This window comes from Cervus canadensis, chromosome 10 (assembly GCF_019320065.1).
Source record: "Cervus canadensis isolate Bull #8, Minnesota chromosome 10, ASM1932006v1, whole genome shotgun sequence".
In the NCBI taxonomy this organism is placed as follows: domain Eukaryota; kingdom Metazoa; phylum Chordata; class Mammalia; order Artiodactyla; family Cervidae; genus Cervus; species Cervus canadensis.
Genome location: NC_057395.1, coordinates 59,457,300 through 59,475,297, shown reverse-complemented (window position 1 = coordinate 59,475,297; position 17,998 = coordinate 59,457,300). Strand labels below are relative to the sequence as shown.

The 17,998-nt window shown below is 44.7% G+C and overlaps 1 protein-coding gene across 1 annotated transcript; it reads right to left on the bottom strand.

Annotated features, from left to right (window-relative positions):
* Positions 1–123: 123 nt before the first annotated feature.
* On the bottom strand, positions 124–17,998 carry TBC1D20 (TBC1 domain family member 20). The gene is made up of 8 exons (XM_043478884.1): positions 17,784–17,998; positions 10,059–10,244; positions 7,781–7,861; positions 5,004–5,190; positions 4,746–4,847; positions 3,679–3,820; positions 2,666–2,853; positions 124–2,402 (listed from the first exon to the last, which is right to left on the bottom strand). The coding sequence occupies exons 1-8, from the start codon at positions 17,851–17,853 to the stop codon at positions 2,147–2,149; spliced, it is 1,212 nt and encodes a 403-aa protein (XP_043334819.1). The 5' UTR covers positions 17,854–17,998; the 3' UTR covers positions 124–2,146.

The window sequence follows — 17,998 nt, the reverse complement described above, 5'->3', positions numbered from 1 at the left end:
GTAAGTCAAAGCCAACCAAGAGTCCATAGCTTAAGGCACAGCTCGAGGTCAGGGGTGGAGGGAGGGAGTATCCAGATGTCTAAAGCCAGAGCCACTCCAACAAGGGAAGAATGACAAGAGGGGTCAGTAATCACATATGGCTGTTTATTTCATACAGGGCTCTGTACAAATTATTTACACATATTCTTTACAGAATAGTAAACCACTTGAAGGTAAAAACTCTTTCTTCTCATTGGCAGGGGCTAATCCTGATGTCAGCAAAGCTATAAAATCATATGAACTTTCTCCTTTCTAGGCCACAGCAGAAGCAAATGCCACCTGTTTTCCTGGAATCCAAAAAACCGTGGCCTTGGGACTCTGATCACATGCACCTCCCCCCTTCCTCTTCCCCATCACTTCCCTTCAGTATTTACAGATAGACCCAAGATTTGTGGCAGGAGGGGCCAATGATGTACACTTGCAAAGATGATGATAAGACAAACTTGCTGTGGAAGACTGGGAATATCTGTCACATCATCTAGATCTTGGGAAAATTCCCGCTGTCTTGATAAATCTACCTTTTCCTAGATTAATCCATTCACATCACGCTAACCCCAGATGGGACTCCTGCTATGGAGAATGATCCGTTGTTTTTGGCTGTAAAGTGCTTAGTGTAACTCATGTAAGTAGATGCCTCTTCTAACCACTCTGCACACTGTGAGAATACGGGGAGGATGTGGAGGTCTGGTGTGGTGGGAGGGAGTGCTTCTGGCATGTTTAAGAAAATACCTGCCAAGAAAGAACAGTGCCCGAGACAGACCAGGAAACGAAAAGTACATGGCTGCTTCTTACCATACACCCCAGTTCTTCAAAGCAGCAAAAGGCACTTTTTTCCAAGCCACAGTTAATCTAAAACAAACCTAGGTTTGCTTACACGAAAAGCCATATCAGAAGAACTGAATATGCATCGTGTTCCCTAAGGCCTGGAGAGTCCTTAGGAAGCCTGGAGCAGTGGGGCTGGCTGTCCCAGGCTCCCACCACACGCTTCAGGCTGCAGTTCGTCCCTTTCTGGGTGCTGACAAGTTCCCAGTGACATTTCCAACCAGGAAGGAGAGACCAGCAGCTGAAGAGATAGGTCAAACGCAAAAGACAAAGCCAAGATCATGACTGGATGCTGATCTGGGGGGTAGAAGGGAGACTGAAGGAAAACATGAAGGAAGGAAGGGAAGCTGGACAGGAAGTGGGCACTGTGGAAGTATGGGGCTGTTTATAAACAGCAGCTCTGGCTGAAGTGAAATGTTAAATGCTTGAGTAGAAAGGAAACCTCAGGGTTTTAGAAGCTAATCCTTCTGATGAGAACTATTTTTTTCTTCCATGAAGGAACTATTATTTTAAAAGTGGTGGTACTTTACATGTTGGATGTGTGTAATTCTAAAAATAGTAGTAAATGTACATTTTTATAACCACTGCGTGGCTTGTGGAAGAGAGTAACAAGAAAAAAAAAAAAAAAAAAGGCAGGCAAAAACCGGCCTATGTCAGGGGTCCTAAAATTAACATTCCTTCCTGTCTGGAAATGCCCAAGTGATTTCTAGGCTGAAAATAGGTAGGATTTACCTACTAACCTAGTTCACATGTGTCTCTTAGATTTCTGACCAGCTTGGAGCTGTTCTTAAAAGGGGCCAATCTTGCTCCCAGGCCAGCCTCCTCTGCCCCATCCCCTTCATTCCCAGGTCTGACTAAAGCAGCAGCTCCGTCCTTCTTTGTCCAGCTGAAGCAGACAGACTGGAGGAGCCGCCAGGAGGGCCTTCAGTGGTCCAGTTTACTTACGAGCAGCCAAGACATTCCCCAGTGACCAGGCCCAGTGGGTTCCAAAGGCAACCAGGAGCTGCAGAGACCCATTTCCTTCAGCATAAGAGGAGGCAGCAGAGAGCTCACTCAGGCCACGAGGGAGAGGAGTTCTGTGCTCAGGCCCCCGAGTGCCCAGCGTCATGCAGGCTCTGCTACTGGCCTCTGAAGCAAAGGCATCCATGGACAGGAGGGAAAGGGTGCAGGAATAGAAAATCCTTGACAGAAACCCTTTTAATAAAGGAAATTCCACCCCCTCCCAATCTGTCCATGGAAGGGTGAGACTGTGACGTCATGTAAGAGGAAGTATCTTCTCTGGCATTTAGGGAAACAGCTGCAGCTGGAACTTTGGGGCCCACTCCAAGGCACTTTTCACCACGGCTAGGGCGGCCGCTCCAAGCGCCACTGTCAGCCCCATCACCGCCAGCTTCACAAAGCGGTTGGTCCTTGGTTTGGTCAGGACATCTTTTGTTCGCTCATCAGGCCGCAGGAGTCCCCGAAACCGCTGTCGCAGTACCATGTCGGGCCTCTGCTGCGCGGATGCCAGCTCAAAGTCTTTGAACGTAGAGGCAGCCGTTCTGCAGAGGAGAAGGAGACAGAAGGGAATGGGATGAAAGAAGGGGAAAAAAAATGGACTAAATAGTCTTGAGGGCAGAGCCATCCACTGCTCAGAAAACTCTTCTTGATCAAGACCCATGAAGTTTCAAGTGGGGAGTCCACTGGCATAAGCGCAGGTCTCTGGAAAAACCACTCCCAGCCCTGTCCCTACCAGACACGCTCGCCCATCACTTCTGCTCACCAACAAACACCCCTGTGCAACCAGTGCCTCGGCCCCACTCACTTCTCGGCTTGCGGCTGGGCAGCTGCCTCTCGAGCAAGTTCGGACGGGGGAAACTGAACAAAGAGGTCTCCTGCTCTACTGATCAGTGTCTCGTAGGGCAGGTCCTGAGGGATCTGGGACAACAGGTGGTGGACCGAGGCCATGTCGCAGTCACAATCCAGGACTTCCTGCTCTCGATACAACACGATCTGTGGGGAGCAAGGCCTTGCGTCAGAGACCAAAACACACAAGGGCTTGGCCCCTTCATTTCATTCTCCTTAGAGGTAATATAAATTAGTACCAAACAGGGCTCACCCAAAATGTTCAGCAAATTCCTGTATCTATCTGGGAAGTGATGCTATACTTATCTGAGTGCTTTTCCCAATGGGCCAGCACTTCCTGCTAGAGGCAAACTTCCACACCATGACATGAAAGGCTGACAAAGGAAGGAGGTTTTTTTTTTTTGGAAGGAGGTTTTTTAGGAGGAAGGAAAGGAGAGAGATTACTGGAGATCCCTTGAGCTCTAGCACAGAAGAAATGGTTCAAAACAGCAGAAAGAATGGTCTTGCTTCCTTCAAAACACAATGAACACCACCTCCACCCTCACGTCTGATAGTTCAGGCCTCTCTAATAACTGGAGGCCCTCATCCCTGACTAAAAACCGTTTCAACTTTCCATTACAGTATCATGCCTCTTCTTTAACCTGGAGTTGGCCATTTGCACTAGCTCCAGAAGTTGTCAGCATAAACCCTGATAATTCACAATGCACATGAGCATTTTAAAGGTTAAGAAGAATCAAACAGTAAACAATCTAACAACTTTGTTTAACCAGCATTTCCCAAACTTATTTTTACACAGAATATTTTGACTCCCATGACTCTCCCAGTAACATTTCAAGAACAGTGTCCAGGATGCCAGCCCAGGAAGTGCTGTCTTTTTTATCTTCCCATAATCACCAGGTTTCCTTTTAGGGAAGATGATCAAGCTGGTCTGGGGGGCACACGCCAAACTGCTGGCTCATGGTCTGTACCTACCACAGCTGCAAAGTAAATGGGCATCAGTGGGTGGCAGGCCAGGAAGAAGTCGTATAACCGCACGACGTGCCTGAAGTCAGACAGGACGTGCCCGAACCAGGTGATGAGCCAGCTGAGCGCAAAGATGGTCCCCACCTCGGCGCTAGGAGCAAGGGAGTGCAGAGGTTAGGTTCCCTGCTGAGTTATGCTGCCCCTCTCCCTGGGCCTTCTTTGTCCTCAGTGCTGTGTGAAGAAAGTAACTGGGGGACATGCTTTCTAGAAAATTCAGCTGCTGATAAATTCAGCATCTTCTCCTCACAAAATATTATAGAAAGTCCTTGCAATATACTCCACATCGTGGCATTAATACCACTGTCGGGTCCTGGTTGGCCTTGTCTCCTTGGGTGCTCTCATAATGGCCAAGAAATGTCAACTCCAGGAACAAGAATCAGCTGTTTTCAGAGAACTACACCATTTTCCTTCTGGGAAAGTCACACTCTTTTGGGGGGCACAGGCATCTATTCTTAGGCTTGAAAACATAACTATATTAATTGTATACTTAACATGAGATGACTGAAACACCTTAAGACACAGTCTTTTTTCTTTTAAAGAGAGGCAGGTATTGGCCAAGGACACACTTCCAACTAAACAGAAGAGAAAAATCATACAAGAATTATAAAGAAATATTTCTTCCCCTTGGTGTGTGGTAAATAAAACAACCTACAGATGGCCTTGGGTCCTATAGGACTCTATACTTCTGTTGTAGCAACAACCTCAAAGTCTACCCTGGCATACTTAGCTCGCCCACCTCTCTCCACTAAATGCAAACTCTTTAAGGGCATGGGCTGTGACATCTGCATTCCTTGAAGACCACAGCACGCAAAAGTGTTCTAAGACTGAGCACAGAACTGAATTATCTAGATTGCTGGTAACTGGAAAGGACAACTCAGAAGAACCTAACACTAATCAACATAAGATGATGACGCAATTAAGCTAGACTTGTGAGGAATAAACAAAGGCTAGGAGAAAGCTGAAGAGGGGTGTCTCTGTGTGTGCATGTGTACACATAAATGTAGACACATATATACCTCTGCATGAAGTCATGGAGTTCTGGATTCACCTGGTCAATGATGGGCATCAGATAGTTTAATATATGCTTGGTATTGTCCATTGTTGGGTCCATGAAATCCCTAGGAGACATTTCAATGAGCTTGGTCAGACCAAACGCTTGGATCAGGGTTGGGGGCAGTTGGGAGTGGGGTTCAACTCACTGAAAACACCAGCTAGAAAACGGGCTGAGGAGTTATCCCCGGGGGGAACTGTCTTCTGCCCTTTTGCTCGGATACCTGAGATGGTGGGTAGACAGCTTCTCTACCAGGGATGTTGCCAGCCTCTCGCCGAGCACCAGCAGAAACGTGACCACGATGTCGTGGTAGCCCTGGTAGTAGTGCAGCTGCGGGTTGCGCTCCAAGATGAGGAGGATGATGTCGATCAGCTCTTCCTGCAGCCCTTCTCTCTGTTCTTCTGGCATGCCTGGAGGAAGGAAGTGGAGGGGAGAAGCACTTGAACAAGGCAAGCAGTCTAGTAACATGGAGGTAAGGAAGACGGTCAGCTGCGGATATGCAGACAAACTGTTTAATAAAGTAAAACAACTTGGCAACACATTCATGATCCATACGCTGGTGATAGTCGTCTGGCCATGTAGGAAAGAGCCACAGACTTGGCAACATTACAGTCGGGGAACCCAGCCAACAACACCATCTTAACCAAGTCACCACAGGGTGTGATGCCAGCAGGGGGACTACTGGGCAGCAGGTGCCTCTTGATGTGCTGGGGTGAAAAGAACTCAACATCGCTTCTGTGGAATTCCTATCAAGAGTGCATCACCTGAATCTTACAAGGAGGAAATAAAAACTGAGGGGGATTTTATAAAGTAACAGGCCTGTCATAAAATACAAAAGAACTAGTCCAGACTAAAGGAAGCTGAAGAGATATGAAGAGTGAATGGAAAATGTACATTTCCTATAAGGAACGTTATTGGAATAAATGGCAAAATATGAGTAAAATCTGTAGATTAGATAGTATTTTTTATTACTGATTTTAAGTGTGACTGTAAAAAAGAATTGTGTTTTTAAAAAACACACAATGAAATATTTAGGGATAAGGGGGCACCATGTATGTAATTTATTCTTAATAGCTCAGAGGGAAAAAACATGTGTATGTATGGTGAAGGAGAGAGAGAAAACAATACTACAGCAAAATCTAGTCAAAGGTTGATGTATAAAGAAATCTGGGAAAAAGCTACCTGGGGAATTCTGTGTCCTATTTTTGCAGCCTTTTTGTAGGTGTAAAATTACATAAAAGCAAAAAATGTAAGAGATGTGTGCTCCCCTCAGAATCAAACTAAATACCACAGGAAGCACTGATCTTGACCCAGAGATGCAGCTGGAAACAGAGGAGCTGGTCTCGGGAGCTCTTTCAGTGCAGGCACCTAGTCTGGCAGCGGTCAGCGTGGCCCCTCAGCTCTTCTGGCTCTTACTATAAAAAAGCCAACCCTTGGCCTCATGACCTGTGTTAGGAGGATGGCACACAAGACAGCTTTCCCACACCATTAGGTTTTCCAGTCAAAAGCTGATCTTGTGAGAGAAAACAGCTAACGCAACAGCCCAGACTGAACTGAAAGAAAGGTTTTTAGGTGACAGTGATGCTCGTCTCTTGTGCACTTTTACCCATCCCTTCTCAAAAAGGCATATTGTAGAAGATAAAAAAGAAAATGGGAGTAAACCAAGTACTGTGGTCAGGTAAAGCAGAAGCAGTGAGAGAAAAAAGTAAGCCTTATTTGAAGTTTCAGTATAAAAGTGGTCAGCTAAGTTCAGAAGAACATGAATGTAAAAAGAATATGAAACCACATGGAAAGTTCTGTCTGGAAGAATAATATCCTGGACTGATGTCACATAAATGGAAGAGGAATAAAGGGCTCAGAAGGAAACCAGGTTACCTAGGGAAAAATATGAGATGCATCTGTCCTGTGTGGTCTCCTCAAGACCAGAGAACAGGAGAAGGGGACTGGACTGTAGGTGTATGTGTTTATCAAAACCAAGACGGCAAGCTACTGGCTACACAAGAATCATAAAAGACTTTCTGGGAACCAAGACTGTAAACAGGAGGGATGCCCTTTAATAAACAAAATCCAATGCCAGAGCATGGGCTCAGAAGAGTGAGGCAATGGGTTCTGAGACTCTTGTTCCCTCTAGCAACTGTCCTCTCTTCAATTCAAGGACTTAAGAGGTGCAGCTGCGAAAGGAAGAGAAACAGATGAGGTCCACTGCCCAGTTCCCTTCACTGTGAAAGTGGAGGCAACTGTCATTCTTAGTATTTCTGGGAATGGAGAGACAATTTCAGTAACAGACTCTTTAAACATGTAGTGACTGGCCTTCATTCTAGTCCAAGGCCCCAGTATATGTATATGCAAGATTGTTTGTTGTTGTTTAGTTTCTACGTTGTGCCCGACTCTTTTGTGACTCCAGGGACTGTAGCCCTCCAGGCTCCTCTCTCCATAGGATTTCCCAGGCAAGAATACTAGAGTGGGCTGCCATTTCCTCCTCTAAAGGATCTTCCAGACCCATGGACTAAACCTGAGTCTCCTGCAGTGGCAGGCAGATTCTTTACCACTGAGCCACCAGGGAAGCCCATAGGCAAGATACTGCTACTTATAAATGAAGGTATTAATAGCTCCTGTTAGTGACATTTCCAAACCTATCTGCTCTTTCAAGTCAGACTGATGGCTCTAGAAATCCCTATGAAGTCTCTTCTGTAGCTCTAATGGGCAGGGAGAAAACCCTCTTCTCTCATTTACCACCTCTAAGCCAAGAGAAATTATTTTGGGCTCAGGCCTTCACAGTGGGGGTCTGAATGGACTGAGTCAATGAAAGAATGACTCAGCAGACTGGGAGCATGACGGGTCCCTGAGGAGGGAGGGTCCTGGACTTGGTCACGTTCTGTGCTAGGACGTAAACATCTTGGGACGAGCAAACCCAACAGTGTAATGTAACTGAAACTGGACTGAAGCCACCCTACCAAACCTCCCCCTCCCCCCTCCAAAGACAGACAGAGCGTGTCTCACCAGGCGGGAACCGCCGTAAAGACCGCCGGACATCCAGGAGCACTTGTTGGTAGTCCTTGCTCATCTCTCGTAGGTTTTTTCCTATTGGAGAAGGAACACGTTATTGTAGGAATGCCTGGGAAGCCACAGCAAGAGCAACACATCCTGGCATGACACAAAAGGCCTGGAAGACACACTCAAGGCTTTTCCTTGAAGGGGATATGACTCAAGATACAACGTGTGGACAGGAACCCCTGGTTTAGTCCCAAACACGCTGTTTCATGCAAGTCATGATGACTGTGAGAGGAAGGAAGACAGATTATCCAGGAGCAACAGAGCAGCAGCGGAAAAGTCAGGAGGCCAGGACCCACTGTGAGTCACTGGGAACCACTCTGAATTTCAAAGTTCACATCTGTAAAATGGGGATTATTCCCTTCCATGTGTACCTCTCAGATTTCTGTTAAGCATCAAGTAAGATCATGAATGTGGAAATCACCGACTGCTGGAAAAACTCTAACATCTATAAAGTGTAGGGAAGATTGAGCTGTTCAGAAAGGAGTATTAAGATAAATGTATTTGGAGAAGAACCCAAGCTCTCTTAACCCTGAAATTCTAAAACTAAAACACTGGTAACAGGAGACAGTACTTGTGTTCAGTTGCTAAGCCCAACTGAAAGCAAGGAGGCAGACTCTAGCTGTTATATATGTAACAAGTGTACATTTCCTTCATAACAGAAATCAAAACTTACCAGAGGAGCCTGTAGAATACTTCCCCACACACAGACTTCATCTTAAAAAGATATGAGAAAATTTGGAATTTGACAGAACACCATCTCAGGATTTAGAGTGTGAATATGGCAATGTCTATTCCTTCCAACAAAAGATCACTGCTCTGAGGCAGCCCAGGTCCAAAGACAATAACAAGTGGCAACTTAAAACATCTACTTGGCTACACCATGAAACTGTGAACTTTTTATTGGTTGTGGCTGTTTTAATCATCTCTGGTACCTCTGGTACCTAATGGCACACATTGGGAGCACAACTGTGTGTGTGTGCTCAATCACTGCATCCCCATGGACTGTAGCAGAATTAGTACTTGCCAAATGAATGAAAGAATCCCCAACACCTGGACTGTTGCCAAACATAGTAGGAAAGCAATAAATGTAAACTCAATGAATGACAGAGTGGATTCAGAGTTTTCTGTACTTTCTTTCTTATTCTGCACTGTATTCTAGAAACTTTTTTTTTATCACATGGGTCTTGCAGATAAAGTACAGTTAGTTGTCCCTTGGTATTTGAGGGGGACTGGATCCAGGACCAAGGATAGCAAAATCCACTGATGCTCAAGTCCCATATATTAAACAGTTTAACATTTGCACATCCTGTTGTATACTTAAATCACCCCTAGATTACTTTCAAAACCTAATAGAAGGTAAATGCTATGTAAATAGCTGCCAGAGCACAACAAATCCAAATTTTGCTTTTGGGAAATTTCTGGAGGTTTCTTCCCCCCAGAATATATGTGCGTGTGCGTACGTGCCTTTTGGCCTTGCCAGGTGGAATGTAGGATCCTAGGTTTCTGACCAGGGACTGAATCCATGCCGCCAGCGTTGGGTGTGTGGAGTCTTAACCACAGGACCTCTGCGGAAGTCCTTTCAGAGTATTTCTGATACATGGTTGGTTGAATCCTTGAACTTGGAGGGCCAATTGAAACAGCTTTTCATAGAATTACAGAATTTCAGAATTCAAAATGTTCTCAGTATTTCCCTATAAAAAGTTTTTTGTTTTTAAGGACTATAAGAGGCATTATATCTCCGTAGAACCCCACGTTTCTCAAATGTCCATCTGTATCAGAATTATGTGGGATTTTTGCTAAAATACAGATTCTTGCTTCTAGGTGAATATAAACTGGAACATGCATTTTGTGTTTTGGCTGCACTGTGTGGTTTGTGGGATACTAGTTCCCGGATCAGGAACGGAACCCAGGCCCCTGGCAATGAAAGCAGGGACTCCTAACCACTTGACCATCAGGGAATTCCCAGAATATATATTTTTAATAAACTCCCCTAACTAGCCAATAATAGCTCCCTCCCTACCTAATAAAAGCTCATTCCATTTTTAATTAAAATTTTATTTTGCAGTTTGGTCTTATTTTCACAGTAGGCCCAAGCATATCCTAAAACGCTTCAGGTGTTTACACGTCTACTCTTGGTTTGAAATGAGCATAAAAATTAAAGACCCTGGAATTCTTTTTTCCTTGCCTCCTAGACAAACTCCCAAGCACTTCTTCCCCTAACTACCTGATATAGGAGGTGGATCATTGGTGTTGACATTGAGGAGCTTGGGCCACACTTTCCGCCTGATCTCGTCGGTCAGGAGCCCTCCTTCACTGATCGCCATGCGTCTAAGGGCAGCCACATCAGTGGGCTCACTGTTCAGAGCCTGGTAGATCTCTGCCACTTTCTTTTTCCTTTTGGCATTAAAGTCTGCAAAACAGAACGGAAAAGGGCATTAGGCACATATTTACCGTGTGTACCTCTTCTGTTCAGGGCTCAGTCTCCTTACTTGGTTTGAAGTAAGGTAGATATATTTAAAGTCAATTTACTGATGAGCATGGGCTTCCGAGGTGGTGCCAGTGGTAAAGAACCTGCTTGCCGAAGCAAGAGACATAGGAGACATGGGTTTGATCCGTGGGCTGGGAAGATCCCCTGGAGAAGGAAATGGCAACCCGCTCTAGTACTCTTTTCTGAAAAATCTAATAGACAGAGGAGCCTAGAGGGCTACAGTCCACTGGATCTCAAAGAGACACGATTGAAGCGACTTAGTATGCATACACACACACTGATTAGCATATATGGTGTGTGAAACACTAAGGAGACATACCATATAAGTAACCAAAAAGGAATTATAGTAAATGCTCAGTACATTTAGGCATATCTAATAGCTACTGTTCATGTTTTCCTAAAGAATGCTGTGCTTCATTAATGCTAAACTTCACAGAGCATTGTTGTTGTTAAGTCAACTCTGCGACCCTATGGACTGCAACATGCCAGGCCTCCCTGTTCCTCACTATCTCCTAGAGTTTGCCCAAGTTCATATCCATTGAATCGATGATGCAATCCAACCATCTCATCCTCTGTCACCCTCTTCTTTTGCCTTCAAACTTTCCCAACAGCAGAGTCTTTTCCAATGAGTCAGCTCTTCGCATCAGGTGGCCAAAGTATTGGAGCTTCAGCTTCAGCATCAGTCCTTCCAATGAGTATGCAGGGTTGATTTTCCTTTGGATTGACTGGTTTGATCTCCTTGCTGTACATGGGATCTCAAGAGGCTTCTCTAGCACCACTAGAGAAAGCATCAATTCTTCAACGCTCAGTCTTCTCTATGGTTCAACTCTCACATCCATACATGACCACATATCTCTTAATATAATAAATTTTCTCTGTTATTTACTTAGGAAAAATGTACATGCATGTCACCAAAATTCAGTATTACATTTTTAAACAAAACCACATGTGAAAAAAGCCTCTGGTTACATGCTAATACAATTGGAAAACATCAGAATCACATGGAGGTATTTTCAAAAGCAGAATGTCAAAGGGTATACTTGGGACTCCAGTGTAGCTAGCGGTAAAAGGGGCATGCTACTGTTTCTCAAGAACCACATTAATCACTGGTGATCAGGAAGTAATGTATTAAGCATCTTACATCCTCATGTGATAGTTTGTTATTTATACACAGGCATTTTGCTGTGTTTAAATTACTTTTTTAGGAGACTAGTTGAGAGTTTTTTGTGGTTAATGTGCATCATACTATAACTGGCTCTATTTAAAATAATGGGGTAACAGGCTCTCAGAATTTTCATGCAAAATGTTTACTTCTAGGAACAGCAAACACAAGAAAAGTTTAAACTATTCAACCCACTGAAGAGATGTCACATAGCAGTGCGCTGAAATCGTCTGAAAAAAGGTATGAGCAGACACCAAGAGCTCAGACAGCTATGGGTCAGGCTAATCTAAGAAAGTATTATGGAAAAGTGAAATTTAAAAAGAAAGGGGAGGATTCAGAGAGGAGAGGAGGAGACCAGAAGAAAGGCTTGAAGACAGAAACACAGGCCCTTTCATTAGGAAGTATTTATGTAGCATATACGAGGGGCAGGGCATTAGTGTTAATGTAAAGTAGAAGATAACACTGGAAGGTAGGTCAGGCCTTAGAAAGGACTAACATCAGAAGGTAAGTGAGGTTTTTAGGACAGACACTAAGCAGCCTTCCTCGTTATGCTCTATTCTGAGGCAACAGTATACAAACTGTTTCCATGACAAAGCTGCATATTGTTAACACAAATGAAAGGTGGTTCCAATAAGCCTGGTCACCTATCTATGAGAGAGAGCTGTGACATAAACCTTATAAACTCAGGCACCGACTGGTTTGGAGTTCCATGCAATTGGAGGTGCAGACAGGATAGGATGCTTTTTCACCCAGGTAAACCTGCTCTCCTGGCTAGACTGTTATTTTCCCTGGTGACCTAGTAGGTGAATCTGCTCCAGGCAGTCTGAGAGATTTCTGGTTTACATCTATATTTCTGGCATAATTAATTGTTCATAGCAAACCCCTCCTCCCATCTGCACTCCCCAAAATGTCCCAGGTTGATGCTAAATTCAATGGTTACTCTATCTAGAAATCAGGAAAAATCAAGTCCCAATTCCCAATCAATCAGCACAGCACCAACTGTAACAAAATGTTTATTTACAAGGTGCTTCAAGCTCTTGGCTTGGACATGTCTTACCATCTATCCATGCACCTACCTGTCCATTAATGTATCCATTCATTTAGCAACCCGTCATTTCATGAGCAACTACTCACAGTAAAGCGCCAGGCTGTGCTGCGCTGTGCTTAGTCCCTCGGTCGTGTCTGACTCTTTGTGACCCCATGGAGGGTAGCCCGCCAGGCTCCTCAGTCCATGGGGAGTCTCCAGGCAGGCATACTGGAGTGGGTCGCCATGTCCTCCTCCAGGGGATCTTCCCAACCCAGGGATCGAATCCACGTCTCCCGCATTGCAGGCGGATTCTTTACTGAGCCACCAGGGAAGATCATGAATACTGCAGTGGATAAACTATCCCTTCTCTAGGGGATCTCCTTGACCCAGGAATTGAACCAGGATTTTCCGCATCGCAGGTAGAGACTTTACTGCTGAGCCACCTGGGAAGTCCATATAACAACATAGGATGAGACAAAATATGAGCAGCAATTGAATTTTTAGCAAAGAAGAAAATAAGATTAAAAAAATTTTTTTGAGTGTTCTTGTACTTTGTACTTTCTACACACCACAAATTAAGAACACTTAAATGGTAATACTGAATATTTTTTGAGGTATCTGATATTTAGAAACCCTATTAATCTATTTGCTAAAAGTTTGGAAATTTTTCCTCAATTATTTTTAGACATATGTCTACCCTGCCCCTTTTTCCACTTAAGCTATTCAGCAATCTGAGGGAAAGGAAAAGTGAAAGTGTCAGTCGCTCAGCTGTGTTCAAGTGTAACCCTATGGGCTGTAGCCCACCAGGCTCCTGTTCACAGGATTTTCCAAGCAAAAATACAGCAGTGAATTGCCATTTCCTTTTCCAGGCGGAAAGGAAAACCACTGCTTATATCTTGGGGGAATTAACACTGTTTGCAATCAAGGGGATTTTTAGTGTGTGTTAGTCGTTCAGTTGGGTCCAACTCTTCGCAACCCCATGGATTGTAGCCCAACAGGCCCCTCTGTCCATGGGATTCTCCAGGCAAGAATACTGGAGTGGGTAGCCATTTCCTTCTCCGGGGATCTTCCTGACTAGGGATCAAACCTGGGTCTCCTGAATTGCAAGAAAGTTCTTCACCGTCTATTTTAACTATTTCTGAACCCAAATCATTGCTCCAATACTTATTTCTCTCAAAATTCTGTTTGGATTCTATTTAAGTCCTACATTTCAAAATTTACTGCTGTCATCCTGATTCTGACGCTCTGTGGGAACTCAATACATATGGGCGGAATAGAATAAATAATTTAACATAGCTACTGTTCCTCTGGAAAAATTGGCCTATAGTAAATGGCATTATTTCCCCATATTACTATTAAGAATATCCTCACTATAGGAATTTCCCGGGTGGTCCAGTGGTTAAGAATCCACCTTCCAACGAGGGAACACGGGTTTAACCCCTGGTCAGGGAACTATGAGCCCACATGTCATGGGCCAACTAAGCCTGTGTGCTGCAACCAGAGAAGCCTGCATGCCACAACAAAGAATTCGTGCTGCAATAAAGATATGACGCTGTCAAATAAATAAATAAATTTTTAAAATTAAAAGAAGACAATACTCATTGTATAACTCTAAATAGATTTATAGGCACTTTGGCCTTTTTCTAAATCTACTGGTGATTCCCAGGGTAGAATGCTGCTCAACTGTAGATTTTAGCTGTTGTCTGTTCAGACCCCAACATCACCTTTCTCAATCCCATATTTAAGTGATAAAATGTTAGTGGAAGATGAAGAAGGCACTCCTATGTGTGCACACACAAATATTTCATTGCACCTAATGTACAAGTTTTGATTGATATAAAAAGGTAGGAGAATATAGAAAAAAACTTAAATGATCTGGAGATGTATAAATTACATAGTGATAAGGTCAACTGTGAGACTACACAATGAGGTAGAAAAAGTTAATCAGAGTCTCAACCGAACAATTAATCTACGCATATCCTCTTTGCTATAGAAGGATAAAAGTCAGAGCTACTCTTGGGATGCATGGAAAAAGGTTAAAATAACTTTCCTCCTCCGGGGGATCTTCCCAATCCGGGGACTGAATCCGCATTTCCTGTGTCTCCTACATTGGCAGGTGGATTCTTCAGCAACTGTGCCACCTGGGAAGCCCAATGTCTAACTATCTATTTTAAGATAAATTTTACATATGGATTTTGGGGTAGGACACATTTCTGGACTTGAGAATGCTTTATTTGGCTTTGGGATAAAAGCCTACATTTCATCTACCGATTGTATGAAGTGAAGTCGCTCAGTCGTGTCCGACTCTTTGCCACCCCCATGGACTGTAGCCTACCAGGCTTCTCCGTCCATGGGATTCTCCAGGCAAGAATACTGGAGAGGGTTGCCATTTCCCTCTCCAGGGGATCTTCCCGACCCAGGGATCGAACCCGGGTCTCCCGCATTGCAGGCAGATGATTTAACCTCTGAGCCACCAAGGAAGCACAGATTGTATACATGTAAGTCAAATCCCCTTGAATCCTTTCTTCTCCAGTTTCGCTCTGCTTATATGAGATGTACTATATATTCCAAAACTGGTATCTTCCAAACTCCTTTATAGTAAAGGTCTTGGCTTTCACAACCATGACAGAATGAAATGACTATCCTACAGCTGGCTGCAAAATATAAGGCACTGCTATAAATAAATCCCTGCTGTCTAAAAAGTAATTAATTCAACAGAGGAAAAAGGAATGATATTGGCACTACTTGACCAGCTCTCCATTAAAATGATCATTTAAATAAGGGGCACTGAAACAGTAGTTCTTAACAACTCTGATAAGGATGACTGAGTCTGTTATTGTCTCAAATCTCTCCCTACTCTGGCTATGGAAGTCAAGTAAAGATTTCTGTTTCCTCAGAGCAACAGGTATCTTCAAAAACATCTGGCTTGGGAAACTTAATATATAGTTAAGGACAATGGCAAAAAATGAGCACTAGCTACGCTTCCTCTAAAAGTTTTTCCACATCAGCAAAATATGTATCAGTGACTTAAATCAGGTAAATGATCTATACACTTAATATGCATCTTATGTGCAAGAATAAAATTCCATACTGATTATTTGGTTTAAGCTTGCATATCAAGAAAGCTTCACAGACTTTAAACAGAAGTTAAAATTAGCAACACATTGTTGCTGTTGTTTAGTTGCTTCAGTCATGTCTGACTCTTCTGCGACCCATGGACTGTAGCTCCCTAGGCTCCACTGTCCATAGGATTTCTCAGGCAAGAATACTGGAGTGGGTTGACATGTCTTTCTCCAGGGAATCTTCCCCACCCAGGGATCGAACTTGTCTCTGGCATTCCAGGCGTATTCTATACCACTGAGCCACCAGGGAAGCTCCCCTAGGCCTTAATCAAAACGATGGAAGAGCCAGTCAGATAGAGAGCCTCCCAGATAGACAGACACCCCCAGCTCCACTCTTTGAACTCCTGATGTTGATGTTGGAAATTAACTTAAAAATTTATGCCTACAAAAAAAGAGAATTACAGTGGGAGAGGAAAACCTAACCTTATTCTGATAAAGTTTAAGTGTTAGTCTCTCAGTCATGTACAACTCTTTGTAACCCCACAGACCCTCCAGGGTCTTCCGTCCATGGAATTCTCCAGGCAAGCATACTGGAGTGGGTTGCCATCCCCTTCTCCAGGGGATTTTCCCAACCCAGGGATCGAACCTGAGTCTCCTGCATTACAAGTGTATTTTTTACCATCTGAGCCACCAAGGAAGCCCTATTCTGAGTAAGGTTCCCATCAAAAATAAACAAAAAAGAAACTGTTTTTGGAGGTCCCAATTAGTTTCAACAAACAGTATGCAAATTAGCAGAGATTCAACGACTACCTGAAAAATAAAGACAAGTATATATGAAGAATGATTGCTCTATCCACTCCCCAAAATGGAGAAAAAGAGAGTAAATCAATCCCATCATAACCTCTACAAAGGAGAGTTAACAGTATTAGTAACCTCTCCAACTCTCCAAGATCATGAAAACCAAAACACCAAAAATAAATAAATAAAACTCCTCTCATCTCTAAATTCCTCCCATTTATCCAGAGAAGCAAAATTCTGGACACTAGAGGATAAAGTCTTGCAACCTAGGCACAGTTGCACTCCAACAGGTCACAAGACCCATATGCCACTTGGGGCAATGACTATTATGCCATGAGGACAGATGTCATACAAACATCAGGAAAGGGTTACAAGGCCAAAGGGCCCAGAGGAGTAATATGAGGAGTGAGCTTCATTTCCATAGAGGACTGGAAGAGGAGAAAAAGGTAATAACAAAATGAACTCAGAGAAACAAAACTTGGGTTGCACTGGTGGTTAGTTCTGCTATGGGAATCATCCACCAGAGGATGGAAAAGTGGGAAAGTTACCTTACTCTTTCCCAGAGGGCAAAGAGATTATTTCACCTGGTACAGAGTAAACGTTAATAATTTTAACTGTCATGTATTAACCAGTCGGTAAAACATATTTGAAAACATAGTGCACAATGAAACTCTTTCATGGAAATTAGTTTAAGGCAGTATAAAAAATAGACTTGCTTTTTACACAATTCAATAACATTAAAATAGGCGGCACAGGATTGGGACAGAGAATAGATTGGTAGTTGGCAGGAGCTGTGGAGAATGGGGCCTGCGGAGGGATGGTCTTTCTTTTTGGCATTAGAAATGCCGTGGAATTAAGACAGTGCGATGGTTGTCCCACCTTGTAAAAATTACTAAGAACCACAGAACTGTACAATTTAAAGGGTGAATTTCACGGTAATTAAAAGAAATGTGTCCAGCGCGTCAATCCAGACGACGACGACCGATGAATGAAGTTTGGAAAACTAGCCTGACCACTAGGGAGGCGGCCCCCCGGAGCCTGCGGACGTGGCCGGACAGTCTCGGCCGGGAGCGAGGCTTGGCCTCGGGTCTCGGACGAGATGGGACGTGGGTCCCCGCCGTCCTTCCCACTAGGGGGCTCGGGTCTGCCGCCAGTGTTCCTCCGGTCCCCTCAGCATCCGCTGACACCCCCTCCTCCCCAATTCCAGGCTGTCTTCCCCTTCAGACATGACACGGGCCTTCAGTCTTTTCCTTTTTCGCTGTCCCGACCCTGGCCGGCGGCCCTGGGCGCAGCCCGCGCGGTCGTCCCTGGCCCCCCGGCCTGCGGCCCCCTCCTCCCGCAGCTGTCCCCTGCCCCCCCGGGCCGCCCCTATCCCGCAGGCCGCTCCTCGGCGCCCTGGCCGGCTTCCGTACCTGTCTTTTCCGCGCCGCCGTCCCAGCGGCGGGAGGTGGGGCCGTCACCCTGGGCACTCCGGACGGCCATGTCCCGGGGGCCCGGGCTCGAGCCCGAGCCCCGGCTGGTAGCGGAGCAGACAGAAGACGCGGCTTCGGCCGCAGGTTCCAGCGCCTGCTCCGTGGAGCGAACTCGGCTTGGTCAGCCCGCGGCGCGCAGGCGTCCCCGCGCCGGC

Bases quoted from the DNA above. Each gene is read 5' to 3' on its own strand.
- TBC1D20 (XM_043478884.1), bottom strand. From the start codon at position 17,853: ATGGCCGTCCGGAGTGCCCAGGGTGACGGCCCCACCTCCCGCCGCTGG. The intron at 10,245-17,783 runs GTACGGAAGCCG...TCTGTTTTGCAG, and splicing joins CGGCGGCGCGGAAAAGACAG to ACTTTAATGCCAAAAGGAAA. The intron at 5,191-7,780 runs GTGAGACACGCT...TCCTTCCTCCAG, and splicing joins TTTACGGCGGTTCCCGCCTG to GCATGCCAGAAGAACAGAGA.